This window comes from Theobroma cacao, chromosome 5, assembly GCF_000208745.1.
Source record: "Theobroma cacao cultivar B97-61/B2 chromosome 5, Criollo_cocoa_genome_V2, whole genome shotgun sequence".
NCBI lineage: Eukaryota > Viridiplantae > Streptophyta > Magnoliopsida > Malvales > Malvaceae > Theobroma > Theobroma cacao.
Genome location: NC_030854.1, coordinates 38,450,331 through 38,468,685, shown reverse-complemented (window position 1 = coordinate 38,468,685; position 18,355 = coordinate 38,450,331). Strand labels below are relative to the sequence as shown.

At 35.6% G+C, this 18,355-nt stretch overlaps 3 protein-coding genes across 6 annotated transcripts; 2 read left to right on the top strand and 1 right to left on the bottom strand.

The window, feature by feature from the left end:
* LOC18600498 (malignant T-cell-amplified sequence 1 homolog) lies at window positions 110–3,528 on the bottom strand. Its single transcript, XM_018121522.1, has 8 exons — window positions 3,319–3,528; window positions 2,257–2,338; window positions 2,080–2,147; window positions 1,875–1,972; window positions 1,392–1,528; window positions 1,240–1,307; window positions 843–906; window positions 110–434 (listed from the first exon to the last, which is right to left on the bottom strand). Exons 1-8 carry the CDS (start codon window positions 3,327–3,329, stop codon window positions 417–419), a joined length of 546 nt encoding a protein of 181 aa, XP_017977011.1. The 5' UTR covers window positions 3,330–3,528; the 3' UTR covers window positions 110–416.
* LOC18600497 (bidirectional sugar transporter SWEET16) lies at window positions 5,069–16,283 on the top strand. Of its 4 annotated transcripts, XM_018122255.1 has the most exons (7): window positions 5,069–5,325; window positions 5,427–5,463; window positions 5,610–5,820; window positions 5,968–6,129; window positions 6,395–6,514; window positions 6,588–6,936; window positions 16,211–16,283. In XM_018122255.1, exons 1-6 carry the CDS (start codon window positions 5,292–5,294, stop codon window positions 6,918–6,920), a joined length of 897 nt encoding a protein of 298 aa, XP_017977744.1. In that variant the 5' UTR covers window positions 5,069–5,291; the 3' UTR covers window positions 6,921–6,936; window positions 16,211–16,283. The 4 variants fall into 4 exon arrangements, with proteins under 4 accessions (XP_017977744.1, XP_007031037.2, XP_007031036.2 ...); XM_007030975.2 differs by lacking the exon at window positions 16,211–16,283 and having other exon boundaries at window positions 5,073–5,325; window positions 6,588–7,140; XM_007030974.2 differs by lacking the exon at window positions 16,211–16,283 and having other exon boundaries at window positions 5,090–5,325; window positions 6,603–7,140.
* LOC18600496 (bidirectional sugar transporter SWEET16) lies at window positions 9,599–16,374 on the top strand. Its single transcript, XM_018122253.1, has 7 exons — window positions 9,599–9,750; window positions 9,849–9,885; window positions 10,113–10,258; window positions 15,011–15,075; window positions 15,234–15,395; window positions 15,651–15,770; window positions 15,859–16,374. Exons 1-7 carry the CDS (start codon window positions 9,717–9,719, stop codon window positions 16,192–16,194), a joined length of 900 nt encoding a protein of 299 aa, XP_017977742.1. The 5' UTR covers window positions 9,599–9,716; the 3' UTR covers window positions 16,195–16,374.

The following is an 18,355-nucleotide window of genomic DNA, read 5'->3' as shown; positions in this document are numbered from 1 at the left end:
AGTCCTACCTGATGTGATAAAGGACCGAGCAGAGATCATCACAGCTTTAACACAAACAAACATTTAGCTGCCATTTTGTTTCAATCCAAATTGTTGCAAATGGAGGAGATGGAAAAAGTCTTTAGGTTTAATTGGCATTCATTCCAAAACCCTGTTCCAATAATTGCCAAATTACACGAAATATGCAATAATAACCTGATCAAAGCACTGATTTATATTGAAAACAAGATTTCTCTACAGTATACATTAACATAAGGGAAAAGAGTCATGGATTAATGTAATTCCTTCAGCTGGATATAAACAGCCAAAAAGAGAGCAAAACTGCAATGCAGGGTCGAACCACGATTATATAACTTCTTTCTTCAACTCTCTCTAACTTGTTCATAGCTGGCACAGCAGTTGTTCCCAGAATATGCTCATTCTAGCCGCTCCATCTGGAGATATGAGAAAATAAGGCATGATTTACTTCAACTTCAAAGCTAACCTAATATTTTAAAAATTTCAACAAGGTGGTGGTAAATTGCTAGCCAAAAAGGCTGTTAGAAGTCAAGTATACGAAATATATTCCAACTTATGGCAGAATTACCAGCATAAGATCAATTACACAACCATGGGAAATAATAGGTGATATAAACTAAGCTGAAATACGCAAGATTCAGAATCTGAATACCTACTTCATGCACGTTGCAATAAATTAGCACCAAAGAAAGAAAAAGTTAGGAATAATAAAATATTTTGACATTTGTGACATGCAAATGCTTCTACCAGACATAGGATATTCAATTGAACATACAATTAAACTATAAATAACTGCCAAAAACAACATAGTTAAGTATAAATACCTTCCATAGACCATCATTAAGATAATGCATGTTGTCTACCCCAATTCCCTTGTTGATTGCCCTTCTGCAAACCAATAAAAAGCACAACTTGTTAATCAGAGTAAAAAAGAATGAAGACATAGTTATTATGGTCTAACAACAACATTTAGCTAGCAAGGTGTTTGTCAGTTTGGAAGTAGAAAGCATGAACGCAGAGGATAAGAACTACACATAAAAAAATTTTTAAAACTAAGAGGCATGATGAAACAACAGACTGTAGCCTAGCATAGCAAAGAAATGCCATGTTCTCTGCCACATTACTCTCCTTTGGGCCAGGAGGTAGAAGTTACTTGGCTCTTCAATTCAAGTTTGGTAATCCATTTACCTGTAATGCTCAGAAAGGACTAGAATAACTCACATGTCTTTAGCTGACATTTTGGTAAAGCCAATAGCAAGAGCATGTTGTTTTCCCTCAGCCATTATTGCCTAAAAGGATTAGTTTGACAAATCAGATATTGAGAAAATGTAAAACAGAAACATATGAACTGAGACATAGAAGGTGATTAATACCACAGGAGTTTCTGCGTCCACTTCTTCATCCAAAGCACCACCAGGGGATGTAAGACCAGGACACATTATGTTAGCACCAGCAAGGACAAATCTTATCGCACCGCGATCCACTTGCAACTTTTTCATTATGTTTGGATCTGCCAATCCAAAATACAGAATGGTTATATTTCGACTTAGATAATGATGGGGTGCACTTAAAATGCACAACAAAGTTAACAGATGTCTACATATGAGAGTATATCACAAAATATTATAGAAGAGAATGAAGCTTATCAGGGTTAGATATTTATAGTTCACCAGAGCTAAGAAACAATCAGATAATCAGTTACAAAGTCATCCTATTATTTAGTCTAAATATCACTCAAATAAATAAGGATCAAAATAAGGCACTCATGGAAGAAGCATCATTCCACTTTAGAACAATAACCAATTAAGAAGTAGCAGAGCTACAATTTATGAAAGGTACAATGAAGAAAAACTTACATTGGTGAAGGAGTCGGAGGGTAGGCATGTATGGTCCATCACGAATATTGAAGAATAGTGGAACACTATTCACCAAAACCAGATTTAAATGGTTTTGACTGCAAAAGAGTGAAACTGTGAGCATCATGTCTCAGGTATGCATGCTAGGACAAAAAGGTTTGATTGAGATCTAACTTGCAGGAGCAATAGTAAAAGAGCAACAAACCATTTTGCAACAATTAAAGGGGCCTTCTTTGGTAACAAATCATCCAAAACTGGCTCAAGTCCTGGGTACTGCATAAATGCATCAATGCATTATACAAAACAATAATGTGAAGTAATTTCATAATTCAACTGTTATGACCATTTGTAAAACCAAAATAATCACAAAGTAGTTTTATACCTCCTCTGCAATGCTTTGACGAATTTTTCGCTGCACAGATGCTTTGACTTGGTTTTGTGAAGAAACATCTTCAGAAGAAAACCTACAAAACAACATTTATAAAATATGTATAAATTGCGATGCTTACTAGACATAACTCAAACATCAAATTAAAACATTGATGATACCCTTAACATAAAGTATCCATTAAATGATCTTAGCTGTCAGTAATTTCAAGGGTTATACTTCTTGCAAATGGTCAAAAACTTGTTTAAATCCACAGTTTGTATTAACAAACAAAAAACTTTCATGCAAAACATGAGCTGAATCACTCACCTACAATCACCTATGGAAAACCATGATTAACCATAACATGTAACGAAAACAGGTAATCAACTTACTTTAAAAAAAAAAAACAGGTAATCAGCTTATAGGCAAGTTTTACTACTCTTAAATGGCAAGACCAACGGGCACATAATATCTTTCCAAAAGACACGTTCTATGCCAGCTTACCAAAATCTACAAAATTTTACACCAGCTCAATATATCTCTATATACGAACATCCAAAACATTCTCATATTAGCAAAGCTCCTTCACTAGAGAACAATGTTAGCAAAACAGAAAAAAACCAATATGAGGTGCTTCCTCATTCAGCTATCTTTCCCCAGAACAAAAACAATTCTTGCAAAGCTGCAAACCAATTCTTGCCCAATGCCTTACCTATCCTTCAAAGCATTAAAATGCTTGCATAGATACAGCAAGAATATATATTCCAAAACCCAATTACAGCAACCAACAATTTTCTCCCTTCATTGCTTAGTAACACCAAGAAGCTGTAATTATAAAACCCAATTAAACAAATCGCAGTCTTTCCCAATACTTCAAAGTGTCTAAGCCAAAACAAAATCCCGTTCTTGATCATGCAAAGAAAAAGATATTACCAGTAGTAAAGTTCAACAAAAATTCTTTCCACCCAGAAACAAAAAGACAACTAGAGATAAGCAAACATCCTCAATCAAATGCAACATTAAAAGCAAAACTCAGAACCTTAAAAAAAAAAAAGACCCAAGAAAGAAGATTACTTTTTAAACATCTTGGTGAAAACTGCAAAAGAAAATGGTTTGAAAGAGGATCTGAGTTCGGGATCTCAAAACCTCTGCCGCTGGCTATAGCACTTAACTATATGGAGTCGGTACAAATAGTTCGCACTTTAGCCGCGCCCCACGCGTTGGGATCAAGCCAATCTTCGTCTTTCGCCAAAGCTTACTGCTTTGTGTCATCACACCCAAAACGAGAGAAGAAGAAAGGCACTTGGGTTGGGCTGGGGTTTTGTCTAATTGAGTCTTTAATGGGCCTCTAGCAGGCCTTGAGAATAGCCCAAAGTTAGCTCATTTTAAATACGTGTCATAATTATTTTTTGAACAAAATACCTTTACTTTTTAAATTTTAATCAAAATTATAAGAAAGTACATTAATTTTCAAAATGAATATTTCATTTTGAAAAAATATTTTTTACTGAACACGTAAATCTAGCCGTTAGTCAACCGTTAATATTTTCGTCAACTTACTGATGTAAAATAATTTTATTTTTAATTAATATTTAAAACTATTATTATTTTTTTTTTATTAATTTTAAAAAAAACCTCCCCATATGGGGAGCACTAGAGCTCCCTTAGGGAGTGCTCCCCTGAGGAGTCCTAATCTTGGGAGCACCGGTGCTCCCCTCCCTTGGGTGCTCTTCTTTCTTAGGAAGCACTAATCGGGTGCTCTTTTTTTTCTTTTTCTTTTTTAATTTTTTTAAAAATATAATAATAATGTTTTAAATTAATAAAAAAATATTTTAATCTTTTCTATTAACAGTGTTTGCATGTCTAAAACATAATGTTCATTTCAAAAATTAATAGACCCGTTTGAAATTTTAATTAAAATTTAAGAAATTGTGATATTTTATTTTTATTTTTTTTGTAAAATGAAAAATAATATTCAATAAATATTTTTATCACTTAAAAAATGATGATTTCGGGTTTTCAAATACGAACTTCATATTAGAAAAATTACCATCTAATTATAAAAAAATAACTCTTATAAATAATTAAAATCGAACAATTATGTTTCAAGATAAGATTTTTATTACTGATATACCAACACCATAGACATCGTAAATGATAGTATTAACATGTCACCAACATAATGATGAAGACAGTCACGGTGAGAGTTTAAAGCCTAAACAAATTTTTGTTCAATGGACATTAGCAGCTCAAGGATGACATCAACATTCACAAAAACTTCGGCTTACCTATCTTTGAAATTGACTTACACAATTTGAAGAACCCTAAGAATGTAGACATACCTTGTGTCACGTCTATTGCAGGTTCCTTAAATGCTTTTCCTTTCCGATTTCAGGTTAGAAAACTGTATATATCTAAATTAGATATATGTCTGGTTATCGAGATGATACGTGTTAGGAAAAATTAGTCATAGACCATGTTAGTTGTACTCGGATAATCCAAACTTTTCATCATTATAAGAAGCATACGTATTTTCTTCACGTTTTAAATTGTATGAAAACTCGGATAAGTTTGTCTTGACCAAGGGCTTCCTTTACCAAAAGAAAGAGAAGGGTTAGGACAGAAACTTGTGATTGATATGGAATCTTTTAGTAGGTAATGCATATGCAAGAGGACCAAACTCCCAACTTTTGGTCTTGATTTTCTCTTTGAAATGAACATACGCTTCAAAAAGGATATGTAAGTCAGAAAAAGCATGTCGAGACAGATAAATCATGTTAACTACAAGGTGGTCCACATCTGTCCTGATCAACGAAAGTAGAAATTATGAAACGATATGCGGACCTAAACGTGGCAAAACAGACATGGATTTGATGTCGGAATCATATGTTGCAAAAGATTTATCTTCCCCTACCTTGGCTTGGATCACCTACCATATACGAACACAAATATCCGGACTCTGGAACTGCTCCCCCATTTAATTGCTACAAGTGCTGGCTCCTTCCTCACTTTCCTTCGTTTCCTTCAACTACCTTCCTCTGCTTTCAATGGCTAGCTTGAGCTTCATCGTTGGCATTATCGGTTAGTCCTTCTGGCAATTCTTTTCTGTTAGGTTTTTATCCTGAATTGCAGGTGATTTCACTGTACTTTTGTTTTTCTTTTTTTTTCCACCACCTTTGCAGGTAATGTAATTTCGATTCTGGTTTTTGCTTCTCCCATGTAAGTAAAATCATCTGAAACAATAAGTTTCTTGTCCATGAAAGTTTGGAATATGTTGAGTAAGCTAATGGTTACCAGGCTTTCTGTTTCTGCGGTCTTTGAATGAAAATGCTGGTGCCTAACTTGGTGTACATATCCTATTCCAGAAAAACCTTTTGGTGGGTGGTGAAGAAGAAATCAACTGAGAATTACAAAGGAGTTCCATACATGACAACCCTTTTGAGCACCAGCTTGTGGACTTTCTATGGAATCATCAATCCAGATGGTTTACTTGTCATGACGGTGAATGGAGCTGGTGACATCTTTCAGCTCATCTATGTCACTCTCTTCCTCATCTATGCTCCCAAAGATAAAAAGGTAATATGACTTAATTTGTTTCATAATAGAACATCAGCAGGCATTGGTTTCGTTCATAGCATCTAAATTTTGACAAATTGGGCATATGGAAACGGCATTTCAAGTTTTAAAGAGTCTGCAATCGTGGCTGCCATTTTTTTTTATCAGATAAAGACTGCAAAGTTGGTGGCTGTGTTGGATGTTGGTTTTCTTGGAGCTGTAATTGCGGTGACTCTTCTGGCAATTCATGGGAGTATGCGGCTCACCTTTGTTGGGATTCTGTGTGCTGGTTTAACCATAGGCATGTATGCATCACCCCTATCAGCCATGGTGAGTTTCTTCACTGTTGCATGTATACTTAGCCTAAAAGATGCATGGTTTCTGTGCATTTTGCTAGTTAAAATTACACAATCTGCTTTCAAACAATAACATTGCTCTACCAGGACTTGCCTTTCTTCAGTTCAATGTTAAGGATTTCAGTCTATATCAGATGCCACACTTTTAAATTTCATACAGTTTGCTAAAAGGGATTCAAAGTCTCCCCATACTCAGCTACATTCCAAGGAATGATGAATGATTTTTTGATGTTCAACAGAGGACAGTGATACGGACCAAGAGTGTGGAGTACATGCCATTTTTACTCTCATTTTTCTTGTTCCTCAATGCTGGTGTTTGGTCTGCTTATTCACTGCTTGTGAAGGATATCTACATTGGAGTAAGTTCACAGCTTTCTTTCCCCTTTTGAATCTCCTAATACATGAAATACATTTATGAATGATTCTACGAAGATTCACACGTTTCAGGTGCCAAATGCAATCGGTTTTGTGTTGGGGTCAGCTCAGTTGATCCTCTATTTTATATTCAAGAACAAATCTGCATCAGCCAAATCACCCGAGGCCATGGAAGAAGAAGGCTCAGCTCACCTGGTGAAAGGAGGCATAGAGATGCATTCACTTGAAGATGATCTGAAGAACCGTAGTCTAAACAAGGGCAAAAGCCTCCCAAAGCCACATGTTAGTCGACAATACAGCTTGCAGAATATCATGAAGACAGTTTCTTTGACTCCATATGAATTGCAGTCCAGTTATCTTCTTCACAGTGATGTAGTGGATCACCCCTGATGTTGAAGGAACTCAAATTAAGCATTGGGGAGCTCCAAATTTCAAGGTTCTGCCAGTTTTTTAAGGCTCTCTTTTGTTGTACAAAGAAACAGATGATGGTTCAGGGTAATGTACATCATGCTAAATGCTAAAACTCCATAGACAAACAAAGCTAAGGCCTAAAATCTGATTGCAAATTAACCGGTTGTGATTCTTCTTGGCATTAACAGGTTAACCCCTACTTTTGTGCTTCAGAAAACAACATGCGTAAATTTTAATTTTTTGTCAAAACAATTGCATTTTTAAGACGAATATTTAATTTAAAATCAATTAATCATAACTAGAGAGATTCATCACTTGACACTACCAACAAATGGGACGAGATGTGAGATCACATAACACCGTCAACGAATGAAGATAACGTATATTCTGATATCATGTTAAATTTTTAAGATGGACATTTAATTTAAAACCGATAGACAAAAGTCTTTGTTATCTTTAATTTAAAACCAAGCCATCTTTTATTCAAGAACTCTATACATACTTCAATTGAGCTAAACAATATTTGTATTTAGTCATTTTTTTAATTTAATTATTTGGTTAGATTTTAATAATAAAAATTAATTCATGGTTGTGACACTAATTGCTTGGATAAGTTCTTCTTTTCCACATAAAGATTTATATTAAATGAAGAACTATTTAGCCTACCTACCCACATTCACTATAGGTGGATTCAGCTACACTGTTTTGAGATTAACCTAAACATAAAACAATTCATTATTTAAAGGAATACAGAAGATCTATCCTTTTTATTCAAAAAGTTGAGTGTATACTTGTATTCTTCATCAATAAGCTGAAATCTAGAATCTTCAATGATGCTTCCTGGCATGGTTTTGAATTCTTAGCATATGAACATTTGAAAATTTTGTCAATAATTTTCCTCGATACAAATAATGAAACGATTTGCAGACCAAAACGTGGCAAATAAACATGGATTTGATGTTGGAATCATATGTTGCAATAGCTTTATCCCCCCCTACTTCTAGCTTGATCACTCACCACATACAACTCATATATCCTAACTCTGGAACTCTCCCCATTTAATTGCATCAAGAACTAGCTCCTTCCTCACTTTCCTTCATTTCCTTCAACTACCCTCATCTGCTTTCAATGGCTAGCTTGAGCTTCATCATTGGCATTATCGGTTAGTCCTTCTGGCAATTCTTTTCTGTTGGTCTTTTATCCGAACAGCAGGATATATTTTACTGTACTTGTGTTTTCTTTTTCAACCCTTCTTTGCAGGTAATGTAATTTCGATTCTGGTTTTTGCTTCTCCCATGTAAGTAAAGTCGTCTGAAACAATAAGTTTTTTGTCCATGAAAGATGGGAATATGTTGAGTTAGCTAATGGGGATGTAATAAGCTTGTAAATTTGAAATCAGAACCTTGCTAGACTAGCTTTAAAGATTTCCATAGATGCACATTCTCTTTATTACCAGGCTTTCTGTTTCTGCACTTTTCGAATGAAAATGCTGGTGTCTAACTTGGTGTACATATCCTATTCCAGAAAAACCTTTTGGTGGGTGGTGAAGAAGAAATCAACTGAGAATTACAATGGAGTTCCCTACATAACAACCCTCTTGAGCACCAGCTTGTGGACTTTCTATGGAACCATGAATCCAGATGGTTTACTTGTCGTGACCTTGAATGTAACTAATGGAATTTAAAGTCTCGGTTGCAGAGCATGACATCAACACTTCAAAGATAAGGATGTCCATATGTCAAATCACATGACTTGGAATTTTATCCTTAAGCAGTTTTTTTTATGTTAGAATAAAGGCCACATGTTGTGAGCCGTTAAAAGACAGCAGTTATAAGTTGTGCTGTCTTTGATCCCCTATTTTTAGAGTAACTGTTTCTTGCTTTTATCCTCTCAATATTTGTGTATAAATACACTTACTGCAGCAGTGAAATAATCAATCATTCCTTGTTTTCAATTTATCTCTTTTATGAAATTCTCTCTTATAAATATTCTCAAAAGATCAACATGGTATCAGAGCGTTTTTGAGTGATCTTAAGGGACCTTGGCAAAATAGTTTCAAAACATTTATCTTTTACAAAATTTTTTTTCTTTATCTGTTCTTTCTGTCAGACTTCAAAAATAAATGGCTTCCTCCAATTACAGCATTGCTGCTCCTCCAGTTTTAAATGGCAACAATTATCCCATGTGGGCTGTAAAAATGAAGGCATATCTAAAGGCCTTCGACTTGTGGGAATTTGTGGAAGTAGGAGGAGATCCTCCTGCCCGACAAGCCAACCCAACAATTGCTCAAATGAAGCAATACAATGAAGAAGTAGCAAAACGGTTTAAAGCTTTGTCTTGCATCCACTCTGCTGTCACGGATGCAATCTTTGTAAGGATCATGGCATGTGAATCTGCAAAGGAAGCTTGGGACAAGATAAAGGAAGAGTTTCATGGTAGTGATCGTACAAGGCAAATACAGATTTTAAATTTGTTGAGAGAATTTGAAGTGCTAAAAATGAAAGATGAAGAAACGATGAAGGATTATTCTGATAAAGTTTTAAGAGTTGTAAATCAATTAAGACTATTTGGTGAAAATATAACAGAAAGAAGAGTTGTCAATAAATTTTTGGTAAGTTTGCCTGAAAAATTTGAATCAAAAATTTCNCTAGCTTGATCACTCACCACATACAACTCATATATCCTAACTCTGGAACTCTCCCCATTTAATTGCATCAAGAACTAGCTCCTTCCTCACTTTCCTTCATTTCCTTCAACTACCCTCATCTGCTTTCAATGGCTAGCTTGAGCTTCATCATTGGCATTATCGGTTAGTCCTTCTGGCAATTCTTTTCTGTTGGTCTTTTATCCGAACAGCAGGATATATTTTACTGTACTTGTGTTTTCTTTTTCAACCCTTCTTTGCAGGTAATGTAATTTCGATTCTGGTTTTTGCTTCTCCCATGTAAGTAAAGTCGTCTGAAACAATAAGTTTTTTGTCCATGAAAGATGGGAATATGTTGAGTTAGCTAATGGGGATGTAATAAGCTTGTAAATTTGAAATCAGAACCTTGCTAGACTAGCTTTAAAGATTTCCATAGATGCACATTCTCTTTATTACCAGGCTTTCTGTTTCTGCACTTTTCGAATGAAAATGCTGGTGTCTAACTTGGTGTACATATCCTATTCCAGAAAAACCTTTTGGTGGGTGGTGAAGAAGAAATCAACTGAGAATTACAAAGGAGTTCCATACATGACAACCCTTTTGAGCACCAGCTTGTGGACTTTCTATGGAACCATGAATCCAGATGGTTTACTTGTCGTGACCTTGAATGTAACTAATGGAATTTAAAGTCTCGGTTGCAGAGCATGACATCAACACTTCAAAGATAAGGATGTCCATATGTCAAAACACATGACTTAGAATTTTATCCTAAAGCAGTTAAGCAGTTTTTTTTTAGAAATAAAGGCCACATATTGTGAGCCGTTAAAAGACAGCAATTATAAGTTGTGCTGTCTTTGATCCCCTATTTTTAGAGTAACAGTTTCTTACTCTTATCCTCTCAATGTTTGTGTATAAATACACTTACTGCAGCAGTGAAATTATTAATCATTTCTTGTTTTCAATTTATCTCTTTTCTGGAAATTTTCTCTTTTAAATATTCTCAAAAGATCAACATGGTATCAGAGCGTTTTTGAGTGATCTTAAGGGACCTTGGCAAAATTGTTTCAAAACATTTATCTTTTACAAATTTTTTTTTCTTTATCTGTTCTTTCTGTGAGGCTTTAAAAATAAATGGCTTCCTCTATTTACAACATTGCTGCTCCTCCAGTTTTTAATGGCAACAATTATCCCATGTGGGCTGTAAAAATGAAGGCATATCTAAAGGCCTTCGACCTGTGGGAAGTTGTGGAACTAGGAGGTGATCTTCCTGCCCGACAAGCCAACCCATCAATTGCTCGAATGAAGCAATACAATGAAGAAGTAGCAAAACGGTTTAAGGCTTTGTCTTGCATCCACTCTGCTGTCACAGATGCAGTCTTTGTAAGGATCATGGCATGTGAATCTGCAAAGGAAGCTTGGGACAAGATAAAGGAAGAGTTTCATGGTAGTGATCGTACAAGGCAAATACAGATTTTAAATTTGTTGAGAGAATTTGAAGTGCTAAAAATGAAAGATGAAGAAACGATGAAGGATTATTCTGATAAAGTTTTAAGAGTTGTAAATCAATTAAGACTATTTGGTGAAAATATAACAGAAAGAAGAGTTGTCAATAAATTTTTGGTAAGTTTGCCTGAAAAATTTGAATCAAAAATTTCCTCTCTAGAGGATTCTAAGGACCTGACAACTATGTCAGTATCAGAATTAATAAATGCTTTACAAGCTCAAGAGCAACGCAGAGCATTAAGGCAAGAAGACCATGTTGAAGCAGCCTTGGCTGCAAGAAGAGTTGACAAACGAACCAGTAGTGGAAGTCACAAGAAGTCTGAATATGAGAAGAAAGACAAAGACAAGAGGTATGAAGAAAAACAAGGAAAGAAAGGGCAATTTCCACCATGTTCCTATTGTAAAAAGAAGAATCACATTGAGAGATATTGTTGGTATAGGCCTCATGTAAAATGTAGAGCTTGCAATCAAAAGGGACATGTTGAAAAAGTTTGCAAAAACAAAGAAAATCGGGTTGAAGAAAAAGCTGCAATTGTGGAACAAAAGGAAGATGCTGAAGAAACACTATTTATGGTTATTGAATCAAATGACTCAAAAAAAGACAGTATTTGGTTGATTGATAGTGCTTGCTCCACGCATATTATAGGTAAGATTAAGAATTTTCTTGATCTAAGTAAAGCCTACAAGTCAACTGTGGAAATTGGAGATGGAAATTTGCTAAAAATTGAAGGTCGTGGCACTGTTGGTATCACTACTAAGAAAGGTATGAAAACCATTGCAAATGTTTGCTTTGCACCTGAAGTTACTCAAAACCTTCTAAGTATAAGGCAGTTAGTGAAAGAAAAAAAATTCACTTTTGTTCAAAGACAAACTGTGCGTAATTTTTGACCCATCTGGTAGAGAAATAGCAACTGTAAAAACGAGAAACAAATGTTTCCCATTAGATTTGAATGAAGCAGGTCATATGGTTTATAAATGTGTTTCAAATGAAGCTAGGTTGTGGCACAAAAGATTAGGCCACATCGACTATCAGTCGATAAAGAACATGGGATCTTTGAATCTTGTCAATGATATGCCAATAATTACTGAAGTTGAGAAAACATGTGAAGTTTGTCTACAGGGCAAGCAAAGCAGGCATCATTTTCCTAAACAAAGTCAAACACAAGCCACAAATTGGTTGCAACTCATACATACTGATATTTGTGGTCCTATTGGCACTTTATCACTCAATGGAAACAAGTATTTCATTTTGTTTATTGATGATTTCAGTAGGTTTTGCTGGATATTTTTTTTTAAGCAAAAGTCAGAAGCCATTCAATACTTTATGAAGTTCAAAGTTCTTGTGGAGAAGCAAACTGATCAGAAAATTAAAGCCTTAAGATCAAATAATGGCTCAGAATACACTTCAAATGAGTTTAAAGCCCTGTTAACTCAAGAAGGAATCAAGCAATTTCTTACAATACCCTACAGTCCTCAGCAAAACGGTGTGAGCGAGAGGAAGAATCGTACTATTATGGAGATGATCAGATGTCTATTATTTGAGCAACAAATGCCAAAATACTTTTGGGCAGAGGCTGCAAATTTTGCTGTGACTTTGCAAAATTTAATACCCACTACAACTTTAAATTCAATGACACCATTTGAAGTTTGGCATGGATATAAACCATCTATTTCAAATGTGAAAGTATTTGGCTACATTGCATACACCTAAGTTCCCCAGCAGAAAAGAACCAAACTGGACTCAAAAACCCAAATCTCAATCAACTTGGGTTATAGCAGTGTTTCAAAAGGATATCGATTGTTTAATGTTGAAACAAAGAAAGTTTTCATAAGTCGAGATGTAGTGTTCAATGAAGACATTCACTGGAATTGGATGAAGAATGAAATTGCAGAAAATAACAATGATAATGTTGCGGTAAACCTGGATGTTTTTGAAGAAGAAGCAGGACATGAGTTAGATGATAATATCGATGACATACCAGTAAGAGGAATTCGATCTTTACAAGATATTTATGAGCAATGTAACGTTGCTATAACTGATCCATGTTCCTATATTGAAGCTGCATCTGATAAACAATGGAAACTTGCTATGGAGGCTGAAATGACAATGATTAAAAGAAACCAAACTTGGATTTTGGTTGATAGACCAAAACATCAAAGAGTTATCAGTGTAAAGTGGATTTTCAGAACCAAGCTAAACTCTGATGGCTCAATAAATAAATTGAAAGCCAGGTTGGTGGTGAGAGGTTTTTCTCAAGTCCATGGTGTGGATTTTTTTGAGACTTTTGCTCAGTGGCAAGGCATGACACCATTAGACTTCTTGTAACACTTGTAGGAAGGGAAAAATGGAGGATTTGGCAAATGGATGTTAAATCTGCGTTTCTAAATGGGACTATAAGTGAAGATATTTATGTCGAGCAGCCTGAAGGATTTGTTGAGAAAGGCAAAGAAGACAAAGTCTGTAAATTGATCAAGGCTCTTTACGGTTTAAAGCAGGCACCAAGAGCTTGGTATAAAAAAATTGATGCTTATCTGAGGAGTAACAAATTCTTTTGCAGTGAAAGTGAACCCACCTTATACGTGAAGAGTTCGTTGGGTAAAATCCAACTTATTGTCTCAGTTTATGTAGATGATTTACTTATAACTGGACCAAATAAATCTGATTTGAACAGCTTCAGAAATAAAATGAAATCCGAGTTTGATATGAGTGAATTGGGTGAGATGAGTTATTTCCTTGGTTTGGAAATTCAGCAAAGGTCAGACTTTATCTGCTTGCATCAAAAAAAATATGCAGGAGAGCTATTAAAAAGATTTAAGATGGAAGGTTGTAAGCCTGTGTCTACACCACTTACTACTGGAACCAAACTGTGTAAAGATGATGGAAGTACCTTGGTTGATGTTACTCAGTATAGGAAATTAATTGGTTGCTTGCTATATCTCTCAGCATCAAGGCCAAATATAATGCATACCACTAGTTTGCTGTCTTGATTTATGCAATCACCTACAAAGACTCATTTAACTGCTGCAAAACGAGTTTTGGGGTATGTGAAAGGGACTCTAAATTATGGTCTTTTGTATGGACAAGTTGAAAATAAAGAATTAGAAGGGTATAGTGATAGTGATTGGGCTGGGAGTTATGATGATTCAAAAAGCACCAGTGGATACTGTTTTTCTTTTGGAAGTGCTATGTTCAGTTGGAACTCAAAGAAACAAGACATTGTTGCTCAATCCTCTGCTGAAGCAGAGTATGTGGCTGCTGCGTCTGCAACAAATCAAGCTCTGTGGCTTAGAAAGGTACTTTTGGATTTGAAGTGTGAACAAATAAATCCAACTGTTCTCTGGTTAGACAATCAGTCTGCTATTGCTCTGGCTAAAAATCCAATTAATCACAGTAGAACCAAACACATCAGGATAAAGTTTCATGTAATACGAGAAGCTGTGACGAACAATGAAGTTGTTGTAAATTACTGTGGTACTGATGATCAAATAGCAGATATTTTTACTAAGGGATTATGCAGAGAAAAATTTGAGTTGCTTAGAAGCAAACTGGGAATGGGCAACGTCGACTTAAAGGAGGTGTAATGGAATTTAAAGTCTCAGTTGCAGAGCATGACATCAACACTTCAAAGATAAGGATGTCCATATGTCAAAACACATGACTTAGAATTTTATCCTAAAGCAGTTAAGCAGTTTTTTTTTAGAAATAAAGGCCACATGTTGTGAGCCGTTAAAAGACAGCAGTTATAAGTTGTGCTGTCTTTGATCCCCTATTTTTAGAGTAACTGTTTCTTGCTCTTATCCTCTCAATATTTGTGTATAAATACACTTACTGCAGCAGTGAAATAATCAATCATTCCTTGTTTTCAATTTATCTCTTTTATGAAATTCTCTCTTATAAATATTCTCAAAAGATCAACAGTAACTGGTGCCATCTTTCAGCTGATCTACGTCACTCTCTTCCTCATCTACGCTCCCAAAGATAAGAAGGTGATATCACTTAATTTGTTTCATAATAGAACATCAGCCGGCATTAGTGTCATTCATAGCATCTGAATTTTCACAAATTCGGCATATGGAAACGGCATTTCAAGTCTTAAAGAGTCTGCAATCTGTGGCTGGTGTTTTTTTTTTTTTTCTTCTATCAGATCAAGACAGCAAAGTTGGTGGCTGTGTTGGATGTTGGCTTTCCTGGAGTCCTAATTGCTGTGACTCTTCTGGCAATTCATGGGAACACGCGGCTCGCCTTTGTTGGAATTCTGTGTGCTGTTTTAACCATAGGCATGTATGCATCACACCTATCAGTCATGGTGAGATTCTTCACTGCTGCATGCATACTTAGCCTAAAAGATGCATGGTTTCTGTGCATTTTTGCTAGTTAAAATCACACAATCTGCTTTCAAACAATAACATTGCTCTATCAGGACTTGCCTTTCTTCAGTTCATTGTTAAGGATTTCAGTCTACATCAGATGCCACACTTTTAAATTTCATACAGTTTGCTAAAGTCTCCCCCTACTCAGCTACATTCCAAGGAATGATGCATGATTTTTTTATGTTCAACAGAGGACAGTGATAAGGACCAAGAGTGTGGAGTACATGCCATTTTTACTCTCATTTTTCTTGTTCCTCAATGCTGGTGTTTGGTCTGCTTATTCGCTGCTTGTGAAGGATATCTACATTGGAGTAAGTTCACATTTTTCTTTCCCCTTTTGAATCTCCTAATACATGAAATACATTTATGAATGATTCTACAAAGATTCACTCATTTCAGGTGCCAAATGCAATCGGTTTTGTGTTGGGGTCAGCTCAGTTGATCCTCTATGTTATTTACAAAAACAAGTCTGCTTCAGCAAAATCACCCGAGGCCATGGAAGAAGAAGGCTCAGCTCACCTGGTGAAAGGAGGCATAGAGATGCATTCACTCGAAGATGATCTGAAGAATCGAAGTCTAAACAAGTGCAGAAGCCTCCCAAAGCCACAAGTTGGTCGACAATACAGCTTGCAGAAGATCATGAAGACACTTTCTTTGACTCCATATGAATTGCAGTCCAGTTATCCTCTTCACAGTGATGTAGAGGATGGAAACACAGACACTGATCACCCCTGATGTTGAAGGAAGTCAAATTAAGCATTGGGGAGCTCCAAAATTCAAGGTTCTGCCAGTTTTTTAAGGCTCTCTTTTGTTGTACAAAGAAACAGATGATGGTTCAGGATAATGTACATTATGCTAAATGCTAAAACTCCACAGACAAACAAAGCTAAGGCCTAAAATCTGATTGCAAATTAACTGGTTGTGATTCTTCTTGGCATTAACAGGCCATCCCCTGCTTTTGCGCTTTTATGGCATTTTTTTTATCATCGTTTCAAAGAAACAAGTTAAACCCAATGTTACTGGATTCTCAAAAGCTCTTGGATACCCTTGTCACAAAGGAAAATGACGGAAAATAGGTGCCAAATCACCCTTCAATCTTCGTTGGAGCAGCTAGGAGAATCTGTTTGACATAATCTTATTGAATAATTAATACCTCAATCCACTGAAGGTCGCTACCAATGAAACATAAACGAATGGCCAAAGCACAGCAAAATCTCAAATGCAAGCACAAGGGCAGATGAAGACACAAATCTTTGTCAAGAACAAGCTCTGTCCACATGCCATTAGCAATGGCAAATCATCAGCACAAGTACAGATCATATCACTGAATAGGCAAAACGTGTCTAACATCTATCGATTGGTATACATAAAGGAATCAAAACAAAACAAAATCAATACATAAAAGTGCCCACATCTTCTTCCCTGCATCCTACTATAAATGCCCTTTTCTCATTTCTTCATTCCTTCACACACAGCCTCTGCTGCGACTACCATGGCTCCTAGCTTGGGCTTCATCATAGGCATCATTTGTTTGTCTCTCTGGTCTTTAACAAAATTTCCCCTTTTTGGGCCTTTGGTTTATGGAAATCTTCTTCCTCTATAAAATGTTGTGATGGTTCTTTGATTAGTCATAATGATATATGACAATTTCTTTTGGTTGTTTTGCATACAGGCAATGTGGTTTCAATTCTGGTTTTTGCTTCTCCCATGTAGTGAAACCAACAAAAAAAGCACGATTTCTTTTTGTTTATGAATGGAATTCACAACTCAAATTAAGTTTGACAAGCTGTGAGTTAGCTATTTTCCCCTTTTGTTAGGACAACATTTTGGAAAGTGGTGAAGAAGAAATCAACTGAGAATTACAAAGTAGTTCCATTCATAACAACACTACTGTGCACAAGCCTGTGGACTTTCTATGGACTTCTCAAACCAGCAGGCTTACTCATCATGACTGTGAATGGAGCTGGTGCTATCTTTCATTTCATTTATGTCACTTTGCTTTTGCTTAGTTCTTGGTCACTTCTTTCCATCTCTTTCCCTCATTTCAGCCATGGTGATTTGTCTTTGCTGTACTGTGATAGAGAACGGCGACGAAGACTTAAAGCATGGAGTACATGCCGTTTCTACTCTCCTTCTTCCTGTTCCTCAATGCGGGTGTATGGGCAGTTTATTCACTGCTCGTAAATTTCTATATTGGAGTAAGTTTGCATATGCAAGTGTGCACACACACAAATATATATAAAAATAATTAATTTTTTTAATTAAGATATTAATTATATACAAAATTAAAAAAAAATTAATACAATATTTACAAGACGGAACGAGTGATTAATAAAACAAATCTTTTCTGGTACCTAGCAATCGGATCAGGTAAATAGGTCCTCTACTCAATGTACGAGAACAAATCGAGGGTACAAAAATAAGTTAAAATAAACAAAATCGAAGGGGCCATCATCCAAGTGAGTGCATACAAGAAGGATGTTGATGATGAAGAAGCAGAGAAAAGATTGAATGAAGGAAAGCTTAACAGGAACAAAAGCCTGCCACGACCGACTGTTAATCGACTCTACAGTTTAGAGAAGCTGATGAGAACACTTTCTTGGGGTCCTTATGGATTACATTCTAGTTTGCCTAATTAATGTTGAGAATGAAGAGAATGATCTCCCTTGAATTGCATTATTAGAGGTAAAAAGATCAGCATTTTCGTCTCGTTACAAATAAATTTGGGTTTTAATTATATTTTTTAAAAATAATATATCATGAAATTCTTAAATTTGGATTCAATTTTTACTAATTTTATTATAAAGAAAGAAAAAAACAATCCGATCGGTTAAAAAATTCCCAACAAATTAAAAGATTCAAGAAAAATGTAAGATGAAATCGAAAAATATATATA

What these genes read in the sequence shown, in the direction of transcription:
- LOC18600498 (XM_018121522.1), bottom strand. An exon ending in CCTTTAATTGTTGCAAAATG is followed by an intron (nt 1,973 to 2,079) that starts GTTTGTTGCTCT and finishes ACTCTTTTGCAG; the next exon opens with TCAAAACCATTTAAATCTGG. An exon ending in TGGACGCAGAAACTCCTGTG is followed by an intron (nt 1,308 to 1,391) that starts GTATTAATCACC and finishes TAATCCTTTTAG; the next exon opens with GCAATAATGGCTGAGGGAAA.
- LOC18600497 (XM_018122255.1), top strand. Translation starts at nt 5,292, where the DNA reads ATGGCTAGCTTGAGCTTCATCGTTGGCATTATCG. An exon ending in CTGGTTTTTGCTTCTCCCAT is followed by an intron (nt 5,464 to 5,609) that starts GTAAGTAAAATC and finishes ATCCTATTCCAG; the next exon opens with AAAAACCTTTTGGTGGGTGG. An exon ending in ATGCTCCCAAAGATAAAAAG is followed by an intron (nt 5,821 to 5,967) that starts GTAATATGACTT and finishes TTTTTTTATCAG; the next exon opens with ATAAAGACTGCAAAGTTGGT.
- LOC18600496 (XM_018122253.1), top strand. Translation starts at nt 9,717, where the DNA reads ATGGCTAGCTTGAGCTTCATCATTGGCATTATCG. An exon ending in CTGGTTTTTGCTTCTCCCAT is followed by an intron (nt 9,886 to 10,112) that starts GTAAGTAAAGTC and finishes ATCCTATTCCAG; the next exon opens with AAAAACCTTTTGGTGGGTGG. An exon ending in CATCACACCTATCAGTCATG is followed by an intron (nt 15,396 to 15,650) that starts GTGAGATTCTTC and finishes TATGTTCAACAG; the next exon opens with AGGACAGTGATAAGGACCAA.